The sequence below is a fragment of the Acanthopagrus latus genome, chromosome 22 (assembly GCF_904848185.1).
Source record: "Acanthopagrus latus isolate v.2019 chromosome 22, fAcaLat1.1, whole genome shotgun sequence".
NCBI lineage: Eukaryota > Metazoa > Chordata > Actinopteri > Spariformes > Sparidae > Acanthopagrus > Acanthopagrus latus.
Genome location: NC_051060.1, coordinates 12,514,353 through 12,532,562, shown reverse-complemented (window position 1 = coordinate 12,532,562; position 18,210 = coordinate 12,514,353). Strand labels below are relative to the sequence as shown.

At 40.6% G+C, this 18,210-nt stretch overlaps 1 protein-coding gene across 2 annotated transcripts; it reads left to right on the top strand.

Moving 5' to 3' along the window:
• Positions 1 to 6,236: 6,236 nt before the first annotated feature.
• hlx1 (H2.0-like homeo box 1 (Drosophila)) lies at positions 6,237 to 10,915 on the top strand. 2 transcript variants are annotated; one of them, XM_037087502.1, is made up of 4 exons: positions 6,241 to 7,100; positions 7,496 to 7,681; positions 7,826 to 8,010; positions 9,773 to 10,915. In XM_037087502.1, the coding sequence occupies exons 1-4, from the start codon at positions 6,587 to 6,589 to the stop codon at positions 10,103 to 10,105; spliced, it is 1,218 nt and encodes a 405-aa protein (XP_036943397.1). In that variant the 5' UTR covers positions 6,241 to 6,586; the 3' UTR covers positions 10,106 to 10,915. The 2 variants fall into 2 exon arrangements, with proteins under 2 accessions (XP_036943398.1, XP_036943397.1); XM_037087503.1 differs by lacking the exon at positions 7,496 to 7,681 and having other exon boundaries at positions 6,237 to 7,100.
• The last annotated feature ends 7,295 nt before the right edge of the window (positions 10,916 to 18,210 follow it).

The following is an 18,210-nucleotide window of genomic DNA, read 5'->3' as shown; positions in this document are numbered from 1 at the left end:
TGAAGAAGAGCTGCTGCCTCCTCAGAGATGATCAGACAACAAATCAGTTTCAGTCAGTTAGTCATTTTTGATCATGTTTTAACAGCGAGGGAGCTGTTCGTTCTGAATGAATCACATCTCCTTCACAACGCAAATGGTCGCACGTATGTTAGTCTCCAATAAACAGTTGATTTGATGTGCATTGTTATGAACCAAATGCACTGAGAGCTATCAGAATAAAAGTATTTGTTCCACAGAGAAATGACTGATATACTGATACATATGACATTAACAGATCATTTATATTGATTCAGTGGTGCATAAGCAGCATTTCGCTGTTGCAGCTTGTTGAGGAGGAGCTACTCTATACAGTTACTGTGGGTAGTGTAATGCAGTTGTCCCAACTCAGGTGTGAGGACCCTCCAGGAACTGAAAGACTGAAAAGACTTTAAATATGACTTAAAAGTTGAAGTCGTCCATCTGACTAGTAGAGTAAAAAGTCCTGAAGCATTGGCTCTTAAATGAACTTAGATATCATAAGTACAATGTAAAAGTACATTATGCATTACTACATATATCTATGCTATACTGTATACCATGGGTCAACTGATTATCAACTGTGCCATTTTAAGGTATTTGTACTTTACTTCCATTTTCTGATACTTTCTGCTTCCACTTTGCCACATTTTGGAGGCAAATATTGTAGTTTTTTACAACTTCACATTTATGTGCTAACTTTTGTCACTTATTGCTTTGCAGATCACGTAATACATCAGAGCCAAATCTACTAGGCCCATAATCAGTGGATGATAGCATACACAGTAAATACATTTAATGACGTGCATAATTTACTTTAACTCGTACTTTTGAGACTCAAGTACATCTAACATCAGATACTTTAAGACTTTTACTCAAGCACCATTGGTATGGGTGACTGTATCCTTTGCGAAAGTAATATTCGAACACATTATCTTTATTTTTACTTGAGTAAGACTTTTTTACAACACTGCTTGTTTTTTTTTGCAATCTGATGATTTAGTCCCAAATACAGGCACCTTCAGTGTAACTACCCAACCGTGGTCACAACATAAATCTGAGGGGTCGTGTGATGATTAAATGGTAAATTTCAGCTACATTTGTTTGTTTGATTTGCTTTACTGCAAAAAACTTTAATAATTTTACATAAAATGTAAGTTCATCTAAATAATCTCAATGTGGAATCACAAATGCAATTCATACCTTTTCTTTGTTTTGTTGTTTGAGGGGTTTCTGAAAAGTTGCTTCATTCGTCAAATAAACTGACGTTCCACTACAGAACTGAAGTGCACGAAGGTTCTTGTGGGACAGCAACAGTTGGAAAGACAGATTCGTAAAATGCTGGTACTATGAGCCGATTAAAAATTTATAATGTCAGGATCAATATTCTGTTTTCCAAACTACTCCGGACGAAGAGAGTGAGGCTAACTGTGAGTCCTCCGTCGCTGAAGACAGATGGTGGTGTGGAGAGCTCACGGTCCTTTAAACAGAGACAGGAGTCGCTGGCACTGGCTGTAATCCCACCTGCCATCAGTTATACAGCTCCGCAGAGGACGCGGCTGGAAAAGAGAAATAAAGGTGAATAATGGTATCCAGCAGGGCTCCGGCTGAAAAAGTCATATTTCAGCTTTTACAGGTGATTTGTGGATAAAATGTGTGTGTGTGTGTGTGTTTTTTTTCTTTTTGTTTCAGACCTGAACTTGTACGGTCTGCAGCCGTGATGTCAGGTTTATTCTTACGTGCAGAGGAAAAACACACTCTCCTCTGAAGAGCACGCATAAAAATCAAGTGGAGGATGATTTAAAACATGCACGCACGAATCATATAAAACCAAGGGAAGGGTAATTATTCAACAATAAAACAATCATAAAACAATGCGATGTCTGTACTCAGTGGCACAAATTCTGATGTTTTCATGAGCACAGTTACCTCCTGCATCCTCCACGCGTCTGCAGGCTCCACTGAGAACGAGATCGAGTGTCAGAGCTGGAGAAACTCTCAGCTCGCATTCCTCCTCTCCTCCGACTTGTGTGTCACGGCAGGAATATAATCAGGATTCGTTGCTTTTTCACACAAATGTTATCGTGTTTTCTCGGCTCTCTGCACCGAGTGAGAGTCCAGAGTTCACATCCGGTCTGCGTTTGCTTCGCGCAACAGAAGCACTCTGGTTAAGGTTAGGAAAATATATTCTCTGTGTTTTAACCAGTCCAGAAATGTAATCTATAGGTTTTTACTTTGAAGAGGGTTGGGGAAAGATTGCGAGTTTGGTCGTATGGAAATATAAATGTAAATGTAAACCCTTAAGCCTCGTGTGCGAGGACGCGAGGACAGTTCGTGCACGTTTACACAAATCATGCGGATTAAACTTCAGCTCTATTTTGCAAACTGCTGGGGTATTTACAGTATATAACCTTTATTTAAGAAGGAAGTCACATTGAGATTCAAATCTCTTTTACAAGTGAGACCAGAGTCAAGATAGCAGCGTCGAGAAGATTTGAATACTCAGCAGTAAGTACAAAAATACATTTCATGATGAAGTGACTGCTCTGTGCTCTGGATGTTACAGTTCTGTAATACTTTTACAATACATTTTAATGTAATTTATGAAGGAGAGAAAATCTGCAGCTTTACAGCAAGAAACCTTAAAATGTTTGTTCCATTTGTGATAGGATTAAGTTAAAATCCTGTGTGTGTGTGTGTGTGTGTGTGTGTGTGTGTGTGTGTGTGTGTGTGTGTGTGTTTGCGTGTGTGTGTGTTCGTATCGTTTCTTTCCTCTTTTCTCTCCTCAGGGACACTGTAGTAAAATGAAAATATCTTTCTGACAGAGGTTTGCAGATGTTTGCGCTCCTCTGCTGCCTTAAAAGTCCCGTTCAGTCTTACGAACATTTTGCCGTGTATCGAACACGTCCAGCTGATTGTGGTACGAGACCAGATATCGTCTTAGATTTCTGGATATGATGGTATCACGAGCGTGGATGTCATCCTCTGAACGGTTCCACTTGTTCTTGTGTCATTTATACTTGTGACACTGTGGACATGAATACCAAATGTCAAACATATCTGAAACATATCTGCACAGTATCCATACGCCTGTACGAGCTTTGCTTTCTCGCTCCGTTCTCTCCAACAGCCGGCTGAAACTCACACTGCTGCAGGATCCACACAGGCCCGCCTCCTCTCGCTCTTTTGACTATGGACAGAAATAATTCACCTTAATGTTGTTTTGCTTAAAGGAGCACTATGTAGTTTTAGAGAAGATTTTTTTTTTATACATATATTTACAATATCAACGATGTAATAATGCAAACTCAGAAATGTTTATTTCTCCCATAACTGAATAAACAAGCTGTTCTCAGAGGAAAATAAGGTCCCAGCGCACTGTTTGACGCTGGAAAGGTGGCAGGGTCCGCCACATATAAACAAAGAAAAACTTCTCATTATTTTTTTTTCACACAACTACAGAGTGCTCCTTCAACACACAAGCCTTGTTAGATTTTTCTTTTAATAAGAATGTAAAATGTTTTGCCCTCGATGCTGTTTAAGTTTTTCAGTATAAAGCGTCGTCATTTTTCAAGGTATTGTGTCAAAGTAAGAATTTCCAGTATCGCGAGCCAGGAAGTGCTAACCAACAAATGAGATTAAATGAATTCTGATACGCCGTCATACATTTTTTTTCCCTGTCATAATCATTAACTCTAACCTGAGACAATCCCATCATTCCATTACTGTCTCAATCCCGGTGTTAAAAAACTTTTTTTTTTGATTGCTCTTTTTTTTTTTTTTTAACTGTAAGCCCTGAGGTCCCCACCAGAAGAAAAAAGAAGAACAAGAACAAGATGAATCTTTATTTGATCACCCATAAAGTGAGTAATAATCATGCTCTTATTATTGAGATTTTTGGTTTTAAAAAAAGTCTTGATATTTGATTTGTAACATTTACGAAGTGTTTCTGAAGAGATGTGAAAACATCTAAATATACATTGTGTATATAACAATATTGAGATCTTATCTTGAAGCCCTGGAGCCCCACCCTATTTGGCTCCCGGTGCCTCCTGTCACTTCTACAGTAACTCATTTTATTAGAAATGTTTCATTATTTGAACAAGGCGTCCTTTAAAAAAAAATAAAAAAATCCTACAAGGCAACAGAAAAAATGCTCTTCAGAATGACGGATGCATATCTTCCACTAAAAAGTAAGAACCTGAGGCTAAATTTATCCAGCCCTCCTGTGCCTGCAGCTCAGGAGCCTGAGTTTTAAAGGCTGATCTGAGGCCTGAGGAGCTCATCAGCACCTGAAATAACTCGAGGCGTGCAGCGTCTGCCACATCCTCTTCCCTGGATTGTTTTGACTGCGTGATGGAGGGCAAACGTTACACACAAAAAAAAAAAAAAAAGAAAAAAAAAATCTCGTTTCTAATTTTAACCCGGAAAAGTGTCACTCGAAAACAGCATGATAGGAGGCAGTCAGGGTCATCGGCCCTTCCGGCCGCATGAATCAAGAGTAAATGGAGGCGCGGGGCTTCAGAGGCCCATTGTTCCAACACATGAGAGAGGACACACATGCGAACACACACCGACAGCACGAAGGCACGACACACACGGAGACAGCTCGGTTTAATTGAGAGTGAACGAAAGTGTGTGATAACAAACCTGCAAATATTACCGCAGACATAAACAAATAAAAAAATATATATTTTAGGTCAATCAAGCCAATAAAACTAATATTGTTGCGAGGGAAAAAAAATAATGTCGTGTTTTTTTTTTGTTTTGTTTTGTTTTGTTTTTTCTTTTCTAACAAGTGAAATCCTAAACTGTAAAATGTTACTGGCCAGGACCCAACGTGTGAATCCTGGGGGTGCGGATGAAGTATCGTCTCTGAAGTTAATTGTGTTTTGGTTGCGGAGGGGAATAGGTTTCCTCTGTTTATTATGAGCGTGGGGACGGATTTGCGTCACCGTGCAACTTGCAGGTCGAGATAAAGTTGCACAAATATTGAACAAGGGAAGTTCTAACAGTCATTATAAAGTCTCCCCCCCTCCGCTCCGGAAGAAATAAGGATTTCTGCTGTATCCTAAAATACTAAAGCTGGTTCTATTTCGGGGGCGAATCTAGCAGGAATATCCGCTCATTTAACACGAATCGCAGCCCATCAAAAACAGGATGAGACGGAGCTAATAGAGGCGCTCCTGGGCGAGGGGCTGTGGGACTGCACGCCCGATTTTAAAGGTGCAATATGTGGTTGTTGTTTTTTTTTTCTTTTTCGTGTAAATGTAAATTAAATAAACAAACTCTCTTTGCTTCCATGACTGAATAAACAAACGGACCTTAAAGGACAACACACTTTTATATGGTTTGACTTTGTTTATATGTGGCGGACCCTGACACATTTCTAGCATCAAACAGTGTTCTGGGGACCTTATTTTCCACTGAGAGCAGCTTGCTTATTCAGTTATGGAAGACATTTATATTCCTGAATTTTATCATTACCTCATTAGTATTGTGAATATTTGAAATTATGAATTCCTTGTGCAGAGTTACATGGTGCCCCTTTAATGTCACAAAAGGTAGGTAGATGAGTTAGAGGAGGGTGGAAGTCGACATGTAGGTAATAATGAATATATAAAAAGCTGATTTGATGAATTTAAAATTAAAAAAACGCATTTTTGATTTATTTATTTATTTCTAATTGGGACAAGGGGGCTCATGACCTCAGTAGTGTTTGTAACATCCTGGTCCTGTTGATTTATTGTTTTATTGTTCGTTCTGATCCCACAACATCTAGTCCTCTGAGTAGATGCAAAGAAGAAATTACACAGATTTTTTTTATGCCTAAACAAACTTAATAAACAAACTCTCTTTGTTTTCATGACTGAGTAAACTGAATAAGCAAACTGTCCTTAAAGGACAACACAGTTTTCATACTTGTTTTACTTTGTTTATATGTGGCGGACCCTGCCACCTTGATAGGTTCAAACAGAGTTCTGGGACCTCATTTTCCTCTGAGAACAGCTTGTTTATTCAATTATGGAAAAATAAGTGAGTTTTATTACAACGATTATGACTTTATAAACTACATAGTGCCCTTTTAACAGTTATTAATCTTTTTATTTTCTTTCTTTTTTTGCAGAGCATGGTGAAAACTGACAGATTTAAAGAGCTTTTCCTGCACGAGGTGTAATTTATTCCCACTCTGAAACATCCAAATTAACGCGAGAGTTAAAGGCTGTAATGTTTTTCTTGATGGGTGGAGGTTCCCCTCAAGCCATCGGTCCATCATCTCGGGCTCAAATTTGCTCCGAAGTGTCCCGGTCATCATCTACGAATGGGCGTGCGTGTGCGTGAGCGCGTAACACACCATCCTCATTTACAAAGGGCGTGATGTGAGCGGGAGCACAGCGTCCATTGGCTCGGGGAGCGACCAATCAGTGTTGGCGGAGGAACTTCGGAGTGGAGCTGCAGGGTTTGGATTTCAGAGTTGGGAGAGCGATTTTGGCTCTGACACAAAGAGGACGGTCATCTATCGCAGCTAAAACGCTCTCCCAGTTTTTTTCCTTCCCCCCACCTCTCCTGCATGCCTGTCAGTGTAAACCCTTTTTCTCAGAAAGACGCTTTAAGAGGCTGCGGGATGTACACAGCCGGGCTCAACCCGTTTTACGCGTCAAACTTCAGCCTCTGGTCCGCGTACTGCGCAGGGGGCTTCGCTGTGGATACCATGAAGAAACCCTCGTTTTGCATCGCAGATATTTTGCAGGCTGGAGATGCGGAGAACATCCAGGGGTCGTCGGCCCTCATGGTGCACATGGGACACCAGCACCACCACCACCGTGCGCAGCAGGGCCACTCCGGCGGCTCGCCGCTGCGCCCCTCCCCTGTCGCGCCAGAGCAGTCGGTGTACGGCGCCAGGGTGAGCCCGGCGTCCCCCTACCACCACAGACACGGACTACAGCTCACATCAGTCTCCTCCAGGACTGCTTTTAACTCCCAGCAAGCTCCCCCGCCTTCAAGCAAAGACCTCAAATTCGGAATTGATCGGATATTGTCGACAGAGTTCGATCCAAAGGGCAGAGAAAAGTCGTCATTAAGAGGTGAGAGGAGAGATTTTATTACATTTCTGAAAAATATAATGAAATTAAAAAAACAAAAAACATGTATGCTTCCTGTCAAAGACATCAGCAGATAGTGGTGTGTTTGTGGCCTTAAAGCGCTGTTTTGTAATAGAAAACGTAAAAATGACAAACTTTAGGAACTGAAAGCAGCCAGCTGAGCGTGTTCAGTGAGTCATCCAGCAGTTTGAGCGCAGACAGCCTGTCAATGTTCCCTTTAAGAAGCCCTGTGTGTGTGTAGGGGGGGAATCTGCTCCCCCCCCTCTTTTAACCCCCGAAAACCAGAGAGGTCAGAGGTCAGGATCAGCTGCAAGTGTGCGCAAAGACGCAGGTTCTTGTGTCGGTGCGATAACTCCTCATCTCTCGCTCTGTGACAGATCTCACGTCCATCGTTAGCTCGAACCGTCAGTCAGGCATCCACCTCCCCGTTCAGCCTCCGGCCAGCCAGTACTTCTCCTCCATAGACCCCGGGATGAGCGACGCGTCCTCCATGATGAGTTCACTAGGCAGCAGCAGCAGCGGCAGGCAAACAGGCCAGCATCAGTTTCAGGACACCTTCCCAGGTAGACACCACATGTAGGACTGTGTGGAACAGACAGGAAGCTGGGCCCAGTCCGGCTCTGTGACACCTGCCGTTGAGTCCTCTCTCCGGTTTCTGTTCCTCTCTAACCTCGCGTCTTCTCCCTCCCTCCCTCCGTGTCTTTCAGGGCCATACGCCGTCCTCACCAAGGACACGATGCCGCAGACGTACAAGAGGAAAAGGTCGTGGTCGAGGGCGGTGTTCTCCAACCTGCAGAGGAAAGGCCTGGAGAAGAGGTTCGAGATCCAGAAGTACGTCACCAAGCCGGACCGGAAGCAGCTGGCTGCGATGCTCGGGCTGACGGACGCGCAGGTAAGACACAACACCTTATTCTTTATCATTTCAAGGAGCGCATAAAGACGTAATTCATGAGGACAGGCCTGAAAAATAAATAGGTCTATATCAAAATACACTTAGATTATTAAATATTACCATTTTTCCTCCACTTTAATATTTTTTGGCTGAGTAATCTCTTTATACAACTATTTTGTCGACTGTGAATCTGTTGTTTACTCATAGTTTCTTCACATCTGGACCCCAGGAGGACCAGTTGTTGTAGGGATCCAAATCTACATTAGAACGATAAATCAACAGGGCCGTAACCAGAAAAACTGCTGCAGTCAGGAGCCCCCTCCTGCCCCCCTCTGAGCAACATTTAGAAAGTTTGTACCCAGAAATGACGTCCAGTTTTTTTTTTCTATTATTTCAATTGTGCCATAGACGTTTTTGATAATTCTTCTTATTTATTTTTTTTGTGTGTCTAAATCAGGCCTTTATTTTCTTAATTTCCCTAAAGATAAGATAAAAGCACGCCTATATAATTCAATAGTAAGAAGAAGAAAAAAAGCTAGCAGTGCGAGGGTAGAAATGTCCTTAAAGCAATAAAATAAAAAAATAGACTCAAAAATAAGTTAAAATAGAATCAGAACACTATACAGATGGATCTGTGTGCAGATCGCCCTGTTCCTGATCTAAAAGTTGCCTTCTTGACTCTTTCGGCTTCTTGAAGTGTTTGAAACTGAAGTAAAGTGAACCTCAACCTTTGATTCCCCCCAAAAACATATGTGAACGATGACCTCTCTGACCTCAGCAGAAGCTCAGGCCCCGACAAGCTAATGGAAAGATATGAGAGGAAAATGTGTGCGTCCATATTTGACGGTGTAAAATGACAAAAGTAGGCCTGAAGGGATTATTTTAATCAAGCAGTTCTCTGATTTTCACAAGAAACACTCACGTTTGCACCCTGCACTCTTTGCACATAATCGTTTGGGACAAGAACTTTTTGTTCAAAGTTCACATCTGACCTGTCAGGCACTGACACGATGTGATAAAGGCCGACGCAGCCTGCAACACCAGAGCAGGGAACGAGTCTCAAAAATCCACCGTCGTACAAACTGGAGCTTTAAACTTAGATATAATTGACAAAAGACACCAATGACCTTTAACTGAAGTGGCCAAGAGTCACGGTCACTGCACGCCAACGCAACCTGACTGGCTGAGACGCCTCCAAGTGAATGACATGTCTCACCACATCCTGAGCAACAGCACCCACTTGTTTACATTTCATCACACCGCACCTTGCATCATTGCATCATTGCATCATTGCATTGCAAATATCAGAGCAAAATGTCAACATTAATGACAATGATCTTATTTCATTAATTGATATTATTCATATCTCTGTCATCTGATAGGGTTTGGTAAAGTTGTGCACTTCATTTACACTTTTAATGCCCAGGTGTCCCTTGCAACAGGTCTCCCACCTCAGTGAGAGTAAATACAGGTTAAATTAAATATTTTTTAGCTTTTGTTAGCCTTAGAATATGTGTGAGGTGCGATACTATTTAATATTTTTCTTTGTCACAAGGGTGAGAAAAGCGTAATTTGAAGGAAAAAAAATACAGTTTTGGAGGCATTGTATCCAAAAAATTCAAAGAATGATTTACGAAGTGATACCTGGAACTTTAAGGGAATATCTTGGGTAAATTAAATAAAGGGGCTGTGCACAAAGGCTGCAGCTGAGTAACACACAGAACAGGTGCAGTAAGCGGTGTTTGCATGTGTGTCTCTTCAGGTGAAAGTGTGGTTCCAGAACAGACGCATGAAGTGGAGACACTCCAAAGAGGCCCAGGCTCAGAAGGACAAGGAGAAGGGCGAGCAGCCGGACAAGAGCGCGTGTGAGCCCGGCAGCGGGGAGCCCAAAGAGCCGGCGGAGTCCGAGTGCGAGAGCGAGGGCAGGAGCGAGTGCGAATCCGACGAGGCCCAGGAGGAAAACTCTGACGGACAACTGGAGCTTTCTGAGCTCAACAAAACCAGCGTGATCATGAGCGGGAGCGGGCCGGCGAGCGGCGCGCAGGCGGCGGCCACGGGCCCGGACACGCCGGCCTCCTCACAGATACTCATATGAAGGCTGGCGATGAACTCCGAGCGACGAGTTGTAATGATTTTTGACAGGAAAACGACAGGGGTGTGAAAACGCATGTGGAGTGGCTGCGAAGTCAGGCCCCGTCTAATTCCTGGGAACAATTGGAGCAGCAGTTTTATTTTCTTAGCCCGGACACGAGGTGAAGAGGTCCCTTTGAATTTGTGCATTTTATTACATTTCTCCTCAGTTCTCCTGCTCCTTTGTAATAATACATTTATAGGCTTTATAAAATGTAGAAATATGACTTTCGGCTGCCTCCGGCGTCTCCTTACTGTCGTTTTCCTCTCAAGAGCTTTGTGTGCGTCATGTTTTTTTCTCATCTGGAGGAAATGTGCGGTTGTGAATTTTAATTCTAGGTTATGAACCACTCGTTTTCACGTGTTCATGTATTATTATTATTATTGTTTTGGTCAGGATATAGTTGTGCTATTTTGTTAATAATAATTTGCACTGAAAATATTGTAAATAAAATGTTTCTTACTTTGAAAAATCGTATTATTATTATTATTATTATTATTATTATTATTATTATTATTCTCATATTATTATTATTCTCATAATTAAATTACCAAGTTATTTGTTCACTAGGAATCAGTCAGTTATTTCTTGTAGGTTTATTAATATGTTCAAAAATAATATTTATTGTCCACGTTATGGTTCTCGTTTGCTTTTACATTTAGGCCCACAGTAAGAAAAACAAAAGCCTCAGGAAGAATAAGAAAAAACAATCAGGAAAGACACTGTAAATAATGCAACAAAATAAACAAATAAAATAAATGTTATAGAAACTAAGAGTTGCCGCTCTCCAGAATGGTTACATGTTAAAAAGTCATTTATAGGCATGAAAATATGTAACTTAAATGAATGTAATTTGCATAGGCACACTGTTTTATTATACTTTTGTCTAATCAAATTTTTAAAAATGACAGAATAAAGACAAAAAACTCAATTCAAAACAAGGACAAAATGAGCATCTTCTCTTTCATCTGGCTCAGCCGACAAACAGTTGAAAATGGATGAGTGGATGAATCATGATAAATATGCACACCCTCTCCCCCGATAAGCACATTAATGTAACTCCGTGAGCTGAGGCACGTCGCTCTCTGGAAGTGCAGAAAGAAAGAAAGAAAGAAAGAAAGAAAGAAAGAAAGAAAGAAAGAAAGAAAGAAAGAAGGAAAGAAAAAAGGAAAGAAAGAAAGTGAAGGAGAGGGTAATTTATAGTTTGTATACATTGACTGGCTCCAGATAGCAGCAACGACCCGGATGGGTATATTTTATGTATCCAGACACAGTTACAATCAACATCTCCTCCATTTATAGAGCTGCTCATAACCTCCCTCTGCAGAGTCCTCCTCTCATCCGCTCCTTTTTTTTTCCCCTTTGTCATAAGGGTAAGAAAAAACAAAAGTAAGAGGACGGCTTGGTGTTGAAATGCCATTTCCCAATCAGCCTTATCAAGATTGTCAACAGTGACTGCTCAAGATCGAGAAGATAGAAGAAATCTGCATCTGAACACACGTGTACAATTCCATTAAACCTGTTAAAGGATGTGAAATGGCACGATGCAGTGACTCACTCCCTGCCTCTACAGGTCCATCTACCTGTGTCTGTCGGAGTTATTATTTTAAAAGTGCTCTATAACTCTGGGATGGCTTCAGCTCAAGAGCAAACTTTCTACTTTAACTTCCAATATTGATACTCGGCTCGACATGGAGTCGTCACAGCAGTCAGTAATGTTGCCTAATGTCTAGTATTTTTGCTGCAAAAACTTGATGACTCCTCAAGAAAATTCCAACTGAATAAGTGTTTTTCATACGCAGCTGCAGCCCACAGTCAATGGCTGAGTCAGACTATTGTTTATTACAGTACTCCGTGTGTGTGTGTGTGTGTGTGTGTGTGTGTGTGTGTGTGTGTGTGTGTGTGTGTGTGTGTGTGTGTGTGTTCCATGAGTATTATGCATCAGTTTTGGGGTCATCTGCAGCAATCAGTGTCAGCCATCGAGAGGTTTGTTGATGGAAGAATGAGCCTGAAGGAGTTCGGTGCAGTTTTGGCTCAAGTTAAAATCAGGTTTACATGAAATAAACAAAACATTTTTTACAGCTTCACACACACCAGTGCTGAAAGATGTAGATTTACTATGTAAAACTAGCATTAGCAGGCTATTCACCCAATGCTGTAATATTGTTTGAAAGCCTTCTCTGACACTAACATAGGGGTCCTCAGTAGTTTTCTGGGTCAAGGACCTCTTAGCTGATGGAGGAGGGACCCTCCATGACACAAAATTGTGTTGCATATTAAACCGGGCCTACAAAAATGTGACAGGCAGCTGAAACCACAAGTTATATTGGCAGCCTTAGCATGGCTAATGTTAGCATGTTAGCCTCAAAACAATCCAAGGTGACTCACAAGAATCTCTGCACACTTACAGTTAAAATACAGCTAACTGGTCAATGTGTATCAATGTGACATAGTCAGCTGTCGATCACTATGTTTTAGTGCTGCACAGTGATTTAGCACACAGTTAGGTTAGCTTACTCAAATGCATTAACTGTCATCAGTGTTGTGCATGTTTATTATGTTAGATTCATGTGAACGTGTATTTTCAGACACATTCACACTTTTGAATAAATTAAAACTCTAAAAATTTCAGTAATAACAACAATTTAGCTGCTTGTAACACGACCTTTGACGACACCACAGGGGTCAAGGACCCAGGCATTATTACATACATACATACATTATTCTTACTTTTGGTAGTAGTATATTTTTATACCAATACTTCTGTGATTAAGTAAGCTACAGGACTACTATAAGTAATACAGGACTATAACTTGCGAAAAACAGACTTTGCACTTTGGTATTTTCATTATTTTCCTTGTAACTAAAAGATCTGAGTACTTCTTCCACCACTAGTGCAGCTCTCAGTCAAGTTTAATTAAATTAAATAAAAAAAGAAATTGTCTAGAAACACAATCAAAAATAATCTACAAGTAAAAGTACTACATGTTTCAGTAAACTTACAACATGTTGGCATCAAAAAGTTAATGCAAAAGTCAAAATAAAGTGCAGCTTATGCAGAATTTGCCTTGTGTTATGTATTATATGCAAATACATAATAATGTAATTAATAATGATACTAATTAACATTATTTATGATTGATTGATTAACTTCTAAGCAGTACTTAAATGATGCAGCCTGTCAAGGTTAAGTTTGACTATTTTATACACCTTATTGTGTTTATTCTTTCACGGTATTACAAACACATCATGTGGGTTTAAATTTTTCTATGTAAAAAAAAAAGATTGTAGATTGAAAGTACAAAGTTTACCAGTGGAATGTAGTGACGTATGAAGACCGATAAAATGGTGCAGTCTGCCTCGAAATGCAAACTGCTAAACATTATTCAGCAACTAAATAATATAATTTCTTGTATCAACATACAACATAACTTCACGCTGAATAAAGCCTCAGTGTTATATCTCGGTCAGGAAGCTCGGAGCCCTCTGGTATTTGTTGTCATGTTAGCAGCAGCATCATAGTGAATGACCCAAAAACCCAGACCACCACCGCAAACTCCCTCTGCTACGGGGTCCACTTTCCTCTCCTCCGGAAAGAGGACTGACCCCCAGAGAGCTGCAGTTTTTCCGTTTTAGCCTAGCATCTTGAATTTCACTTTTCATTTTCCTCCTCTTACAGGCCGTACAGTAAACCTGCTGCTGCCTGTCGTTTCTCCTCCGTGTACGGACTCAGGACAGCGAGCTGGGCGGATGGCACTCGTGGTCTTAATCTTCACCTTTAACGCACGCTGGATGAGAAGTTGTCAGAGTTATGATAGCCAGTTTCCATGGCAGGCAGTAAAAGCCCCGGGCACTTTATCAACCCGATATTAACTGTTAAACGCTCGCATATTAAATGTCTGGGTGGGTTGAGTCTCGAATTATGCTCGAAAAAGCTATAAATTACATTAGTATTTGCAAATGTACAATAACAATAACAATCCAAACGCTTAACATAATACTGAGAGGCCTTGATTTGTGAACTGTCCTAAGAACTTTTATGAGCAGGATAGGAGAAAGTCCATCTGGCCTGTATTTAATGTCAGCCTCCCCCCCCTCCATTAAAAGCTGTCCTAGCCTTCGTCCCTGTTGGCAACCCCGGGACAGGGCAACCCATAAAACAAGCCCGCCTTTGCAGATTTCGCCAATATTTAACGCTTTGAAAAAGTAACTGTGTAAAACAAATTACGTCTGTGGGAGCAGAGGAGGGGTTTTTTTTTTCTGTCTGAGGGATTAACGTGACTAAAAGCTGTGACGTCTCCGGCGCTTTGAGGCATTATCTGTGAAGTTTTTTTGATAGGCTGATGGAGATTGCTCCTCCATTGTCGTAATGCATCAGAGGAGAGCGTCTGTGGCCCGGCCGGAGGGGAAGGAGGGGGCAACGACGCCTCGCCATAACTCAACAAGTGCTTGAGAAACTGCAGACGCTGAATGCAGCACACACACACACACACACAAAAAGGTGGAGGTTAGGTTTAGTAACTCTGCTTCTTCCTCATTTGGGCGATGATGATGATGATAAAGTCAGTAATTGTCATGATGACAGCGATGATGTTCAGATCTCAAGCCTGAAACCGTAGAGGGAGAAGTGCTCAGATCATTTAATCGAGCAAAAGCAGCAATACCACAATGTACATTTATCTCCATTACATGTTAATGTCTCGTGTTCAACACAGTGAGTTCTTAGTGTCACAATGCAAAAAACGTTTCTTCAGAAAAAAATCTCTTAAAAAACTGGCTGATTGATCTCACTGACATGCTTTTTGTGGACTACGAAACTTCACCAGACCTTCCATCAGCATGAGAAAATATATATAGTAGTATACTGACTTAATTATAATTTATAGGTGGTTGTATGAGATGGAAATAACAGGAAGTTCAAGTACCTTCCAATTCCTGGTTAATTACAGTACTTGAAGGCAATGTAAATTTACTTGAGTGTCACAGCTGGTAATACAGGAAAATATGCCATTACAGCACACAAAAGTACACAAGTATACTTTAAGTATCAAAAGACAGAATTTGATGTTATTTTCTGATAAGTAACATTATTAATGTATTACTTTATTTGTATTTCATGAGAATGTAAGCAGCATTTAAAAATGTTTTGGAACTAATATTACCTACACACTAAAAATGAACGGGTTTCAAAATCAACCCAGTTGAGGTCAGTGATGCAATACTGAGTTATCTTTTGAAAAGCACCAGTTGTAATTATTTATGTAACTTAGTTATGTTAAGAACATTTCAGATCATGATCGACTCTGGTCATTAGACATACATGTCACAGTTTGTTATTAAATGTAAATATAAATAATATGTAAATATTTACTGTTTACCAATATTTACTATATAGTATAATATAGTATAGTGTAGTTGGTATAGTATATTATACTATAGTATAGTATAAGCACAATATATGTGTACATATAGTATAGTATAGTATAGTATAGTATACTATAGTATAGTATAGTATAGTATAGTATAATATAGTATGGTGAAGTCTGGTATTGTATATGTATACGTATACATATAGTATGGTTTAGTAAAATATAGTAAAATATGGTATAGTATAAGTATAGTATATGTATATATATATATACATATAGGCTTATGCATATGTATAGTATAGTATAGTATAGTAAGTCTGGTATTGTATATGTATACGTATACATATAGTATGGTTTAGTAAAATATAGTAAAATATGGTATAGTATAAGTATAGTATATGTATATATATATATACATATAGGCTTATGCATATGTATAGTATAGTATAGTATAGTATAGTATAGTATAGTATAGTATAATATAGTATAGTATAGTATAGTATAGTATAGTATAGTATAGTATAGTCATGTGATAACGTCCTGCAGTTTTCTTGGATTATGACACCTCAGCGAACATTGTCTTAATCTCTCTGGCATAAATGAATGTTTTATGTCGCCTGCTGTAAACACAGGTATTAACTTTTGGCTAGCACGCGTTACACTCCGAAGCCAGAAAATGTGTTCATCATCAGTAGAGCGTTTTATTCAGCAAATGTAACTCCATGAGTGAGTGTCGATGCTCTGGAGGTGGATCTGCTTCCTTCTGAGGTATGTTTGTTCCATCAAACACTGATTTATGACATCGACTGGGTGCTCTTTCACTAAATGAGCTCTGAATCATCGGCATGAGAGATGACTTCCTCCTGAGACTAGCAAAATATTATTACATGGTAAGAACCTTTAATTTGACAGCTGGCCAAACTGTTTCCAGCCGCCCCCGTCGTTTTAGTCGAATTCACTGGAATAACCGGTATCAAGTCTTTTATTTATGGACTTTTATTCCAAACACAGTTGGGACGTTTCTCCCTGAATGGGATTAGAGGAGAGTGTGTGTGAAGTTGATATGGAGACACAGTAAATGCACGTTGAGAGATTTTTGATGTACTGCATGTGAAACTGAAATATCAGCAAAACATTCTGCATTTTTGAGTGATATATTTCCTTACACTTCATATTAACTTTCAGTAAATATACCTTCACGTGTTTTTCTGAATATTTATACACTGAGGCCTGTTCTGCAGCTGCACCAAACATGTTCACCAACGCTGAAAGCTGAGCCCCTCGTACAGAAGCTGTCGCCACATTTCCAAAAAGCCACATTATTGAGTGCTTTTTTAACATGGTCGCAGTTTCCAAGCGTCTTGGCCCTGCTTTCCGAACCAGGCCCTTGCCAGCAGTTGGGAGTGGAAGAAGCAAGAAGAAGAAGAAAAAAAAAAAAGACATCTCAAGTTAAATTTAAAGATGTGTTTCTCTTGGAAGCCAGGCTGCGCTGCCATAAACCAAGGGAGACATTTTCATGCTCCACATTTTTCATGGTTTCTCTCCGAGTTTCCTCCCTTCCTTTCTCACTCCACCTTGGCTCCAGAGTTACCTACTGCTGCACTGGCTGCGGACCACAGCCAGCGGGGCACCGTGGGGTGGCCAGTTCCTCCCTCAAAACAGAAGCCCCCCCCGCCTCCCCCCACCGCCACTGAAAAAGGCTCTCCGGGTTGTCCTTGGATGGCTCTCACAGTGGAGAATCCCTCCGAGAGTCCGCCACCTGGACAGCTCTACTTAAGCTCTCTTTCACCACCGGTCTCGCATAATACACGGCCTACACACTTGGAGCTGATGGCCAACAGTAATCAGTTATAAGCTAAAAGTCCTCTGACCTACCGCCCTGTTTTTAATGTGGCCATGAAGGAACCGTTTTATTGCAGACTGCAGACTGTTGTCTTGAGCCAGCCCCGTGTGGTACACGCTGTAATTTGTGAAGGGTGCAGAGGTTTGGTATTAATTAGGGCTGTGAAATGGCAGCGGTCCGACCGCCTGCCCGTTTCCATAGAGGCTGAATTCATTGAGTGATGTACACACTGGGAGGGGGATTATGGCCAAGCTCCGGCTGCCCGCTGAGATGCAAACACAAAAGAGAGGATGTAAAAAGCACTTTTCAGTTCACATGACCTGTCATCAGCAGCAAATTTTCACTCCGCTCTCTGCAACCGGGCTGAACTGCCTGCGGCTTTCAGCCTAACCGTATGTTAGGTCCAAGCATCAGATCGAGTTGACGTTATGTGCGTGCAAATGAGAGAGCTGCTCGCATATTTAACCTCAGCGCTGGCTTTCAGGAGCATGAACTTATTATTCCTCTCGGTGATGAGAATATCATATTATGAGGTTAGATTTTTAGGGTTTATATACAAATATCAAAGTGGAGACTCTTCAATTTGGGTTATACTCAAAGTAGACTGTAAAACACTTGGTTCAACTTGAGTTCTCCTGCTGCCATGACCATGTGAGTTAGCTCGACGAAAGTTAAATAATTAGTTCAAAGCTCCAAAAATGTAAAACCAGCTGATTTAAAGGTGCACTACGTAGTTTGGGGGGGGGGAGGAATTAAAATCTAATCAGAAGAGAAAGATCTTCATTGACTGATTTTTTTGACTAAACAAACTGAATAAACAAACTGATCTTAAAGGACAACACAGTTTCATACTGTTT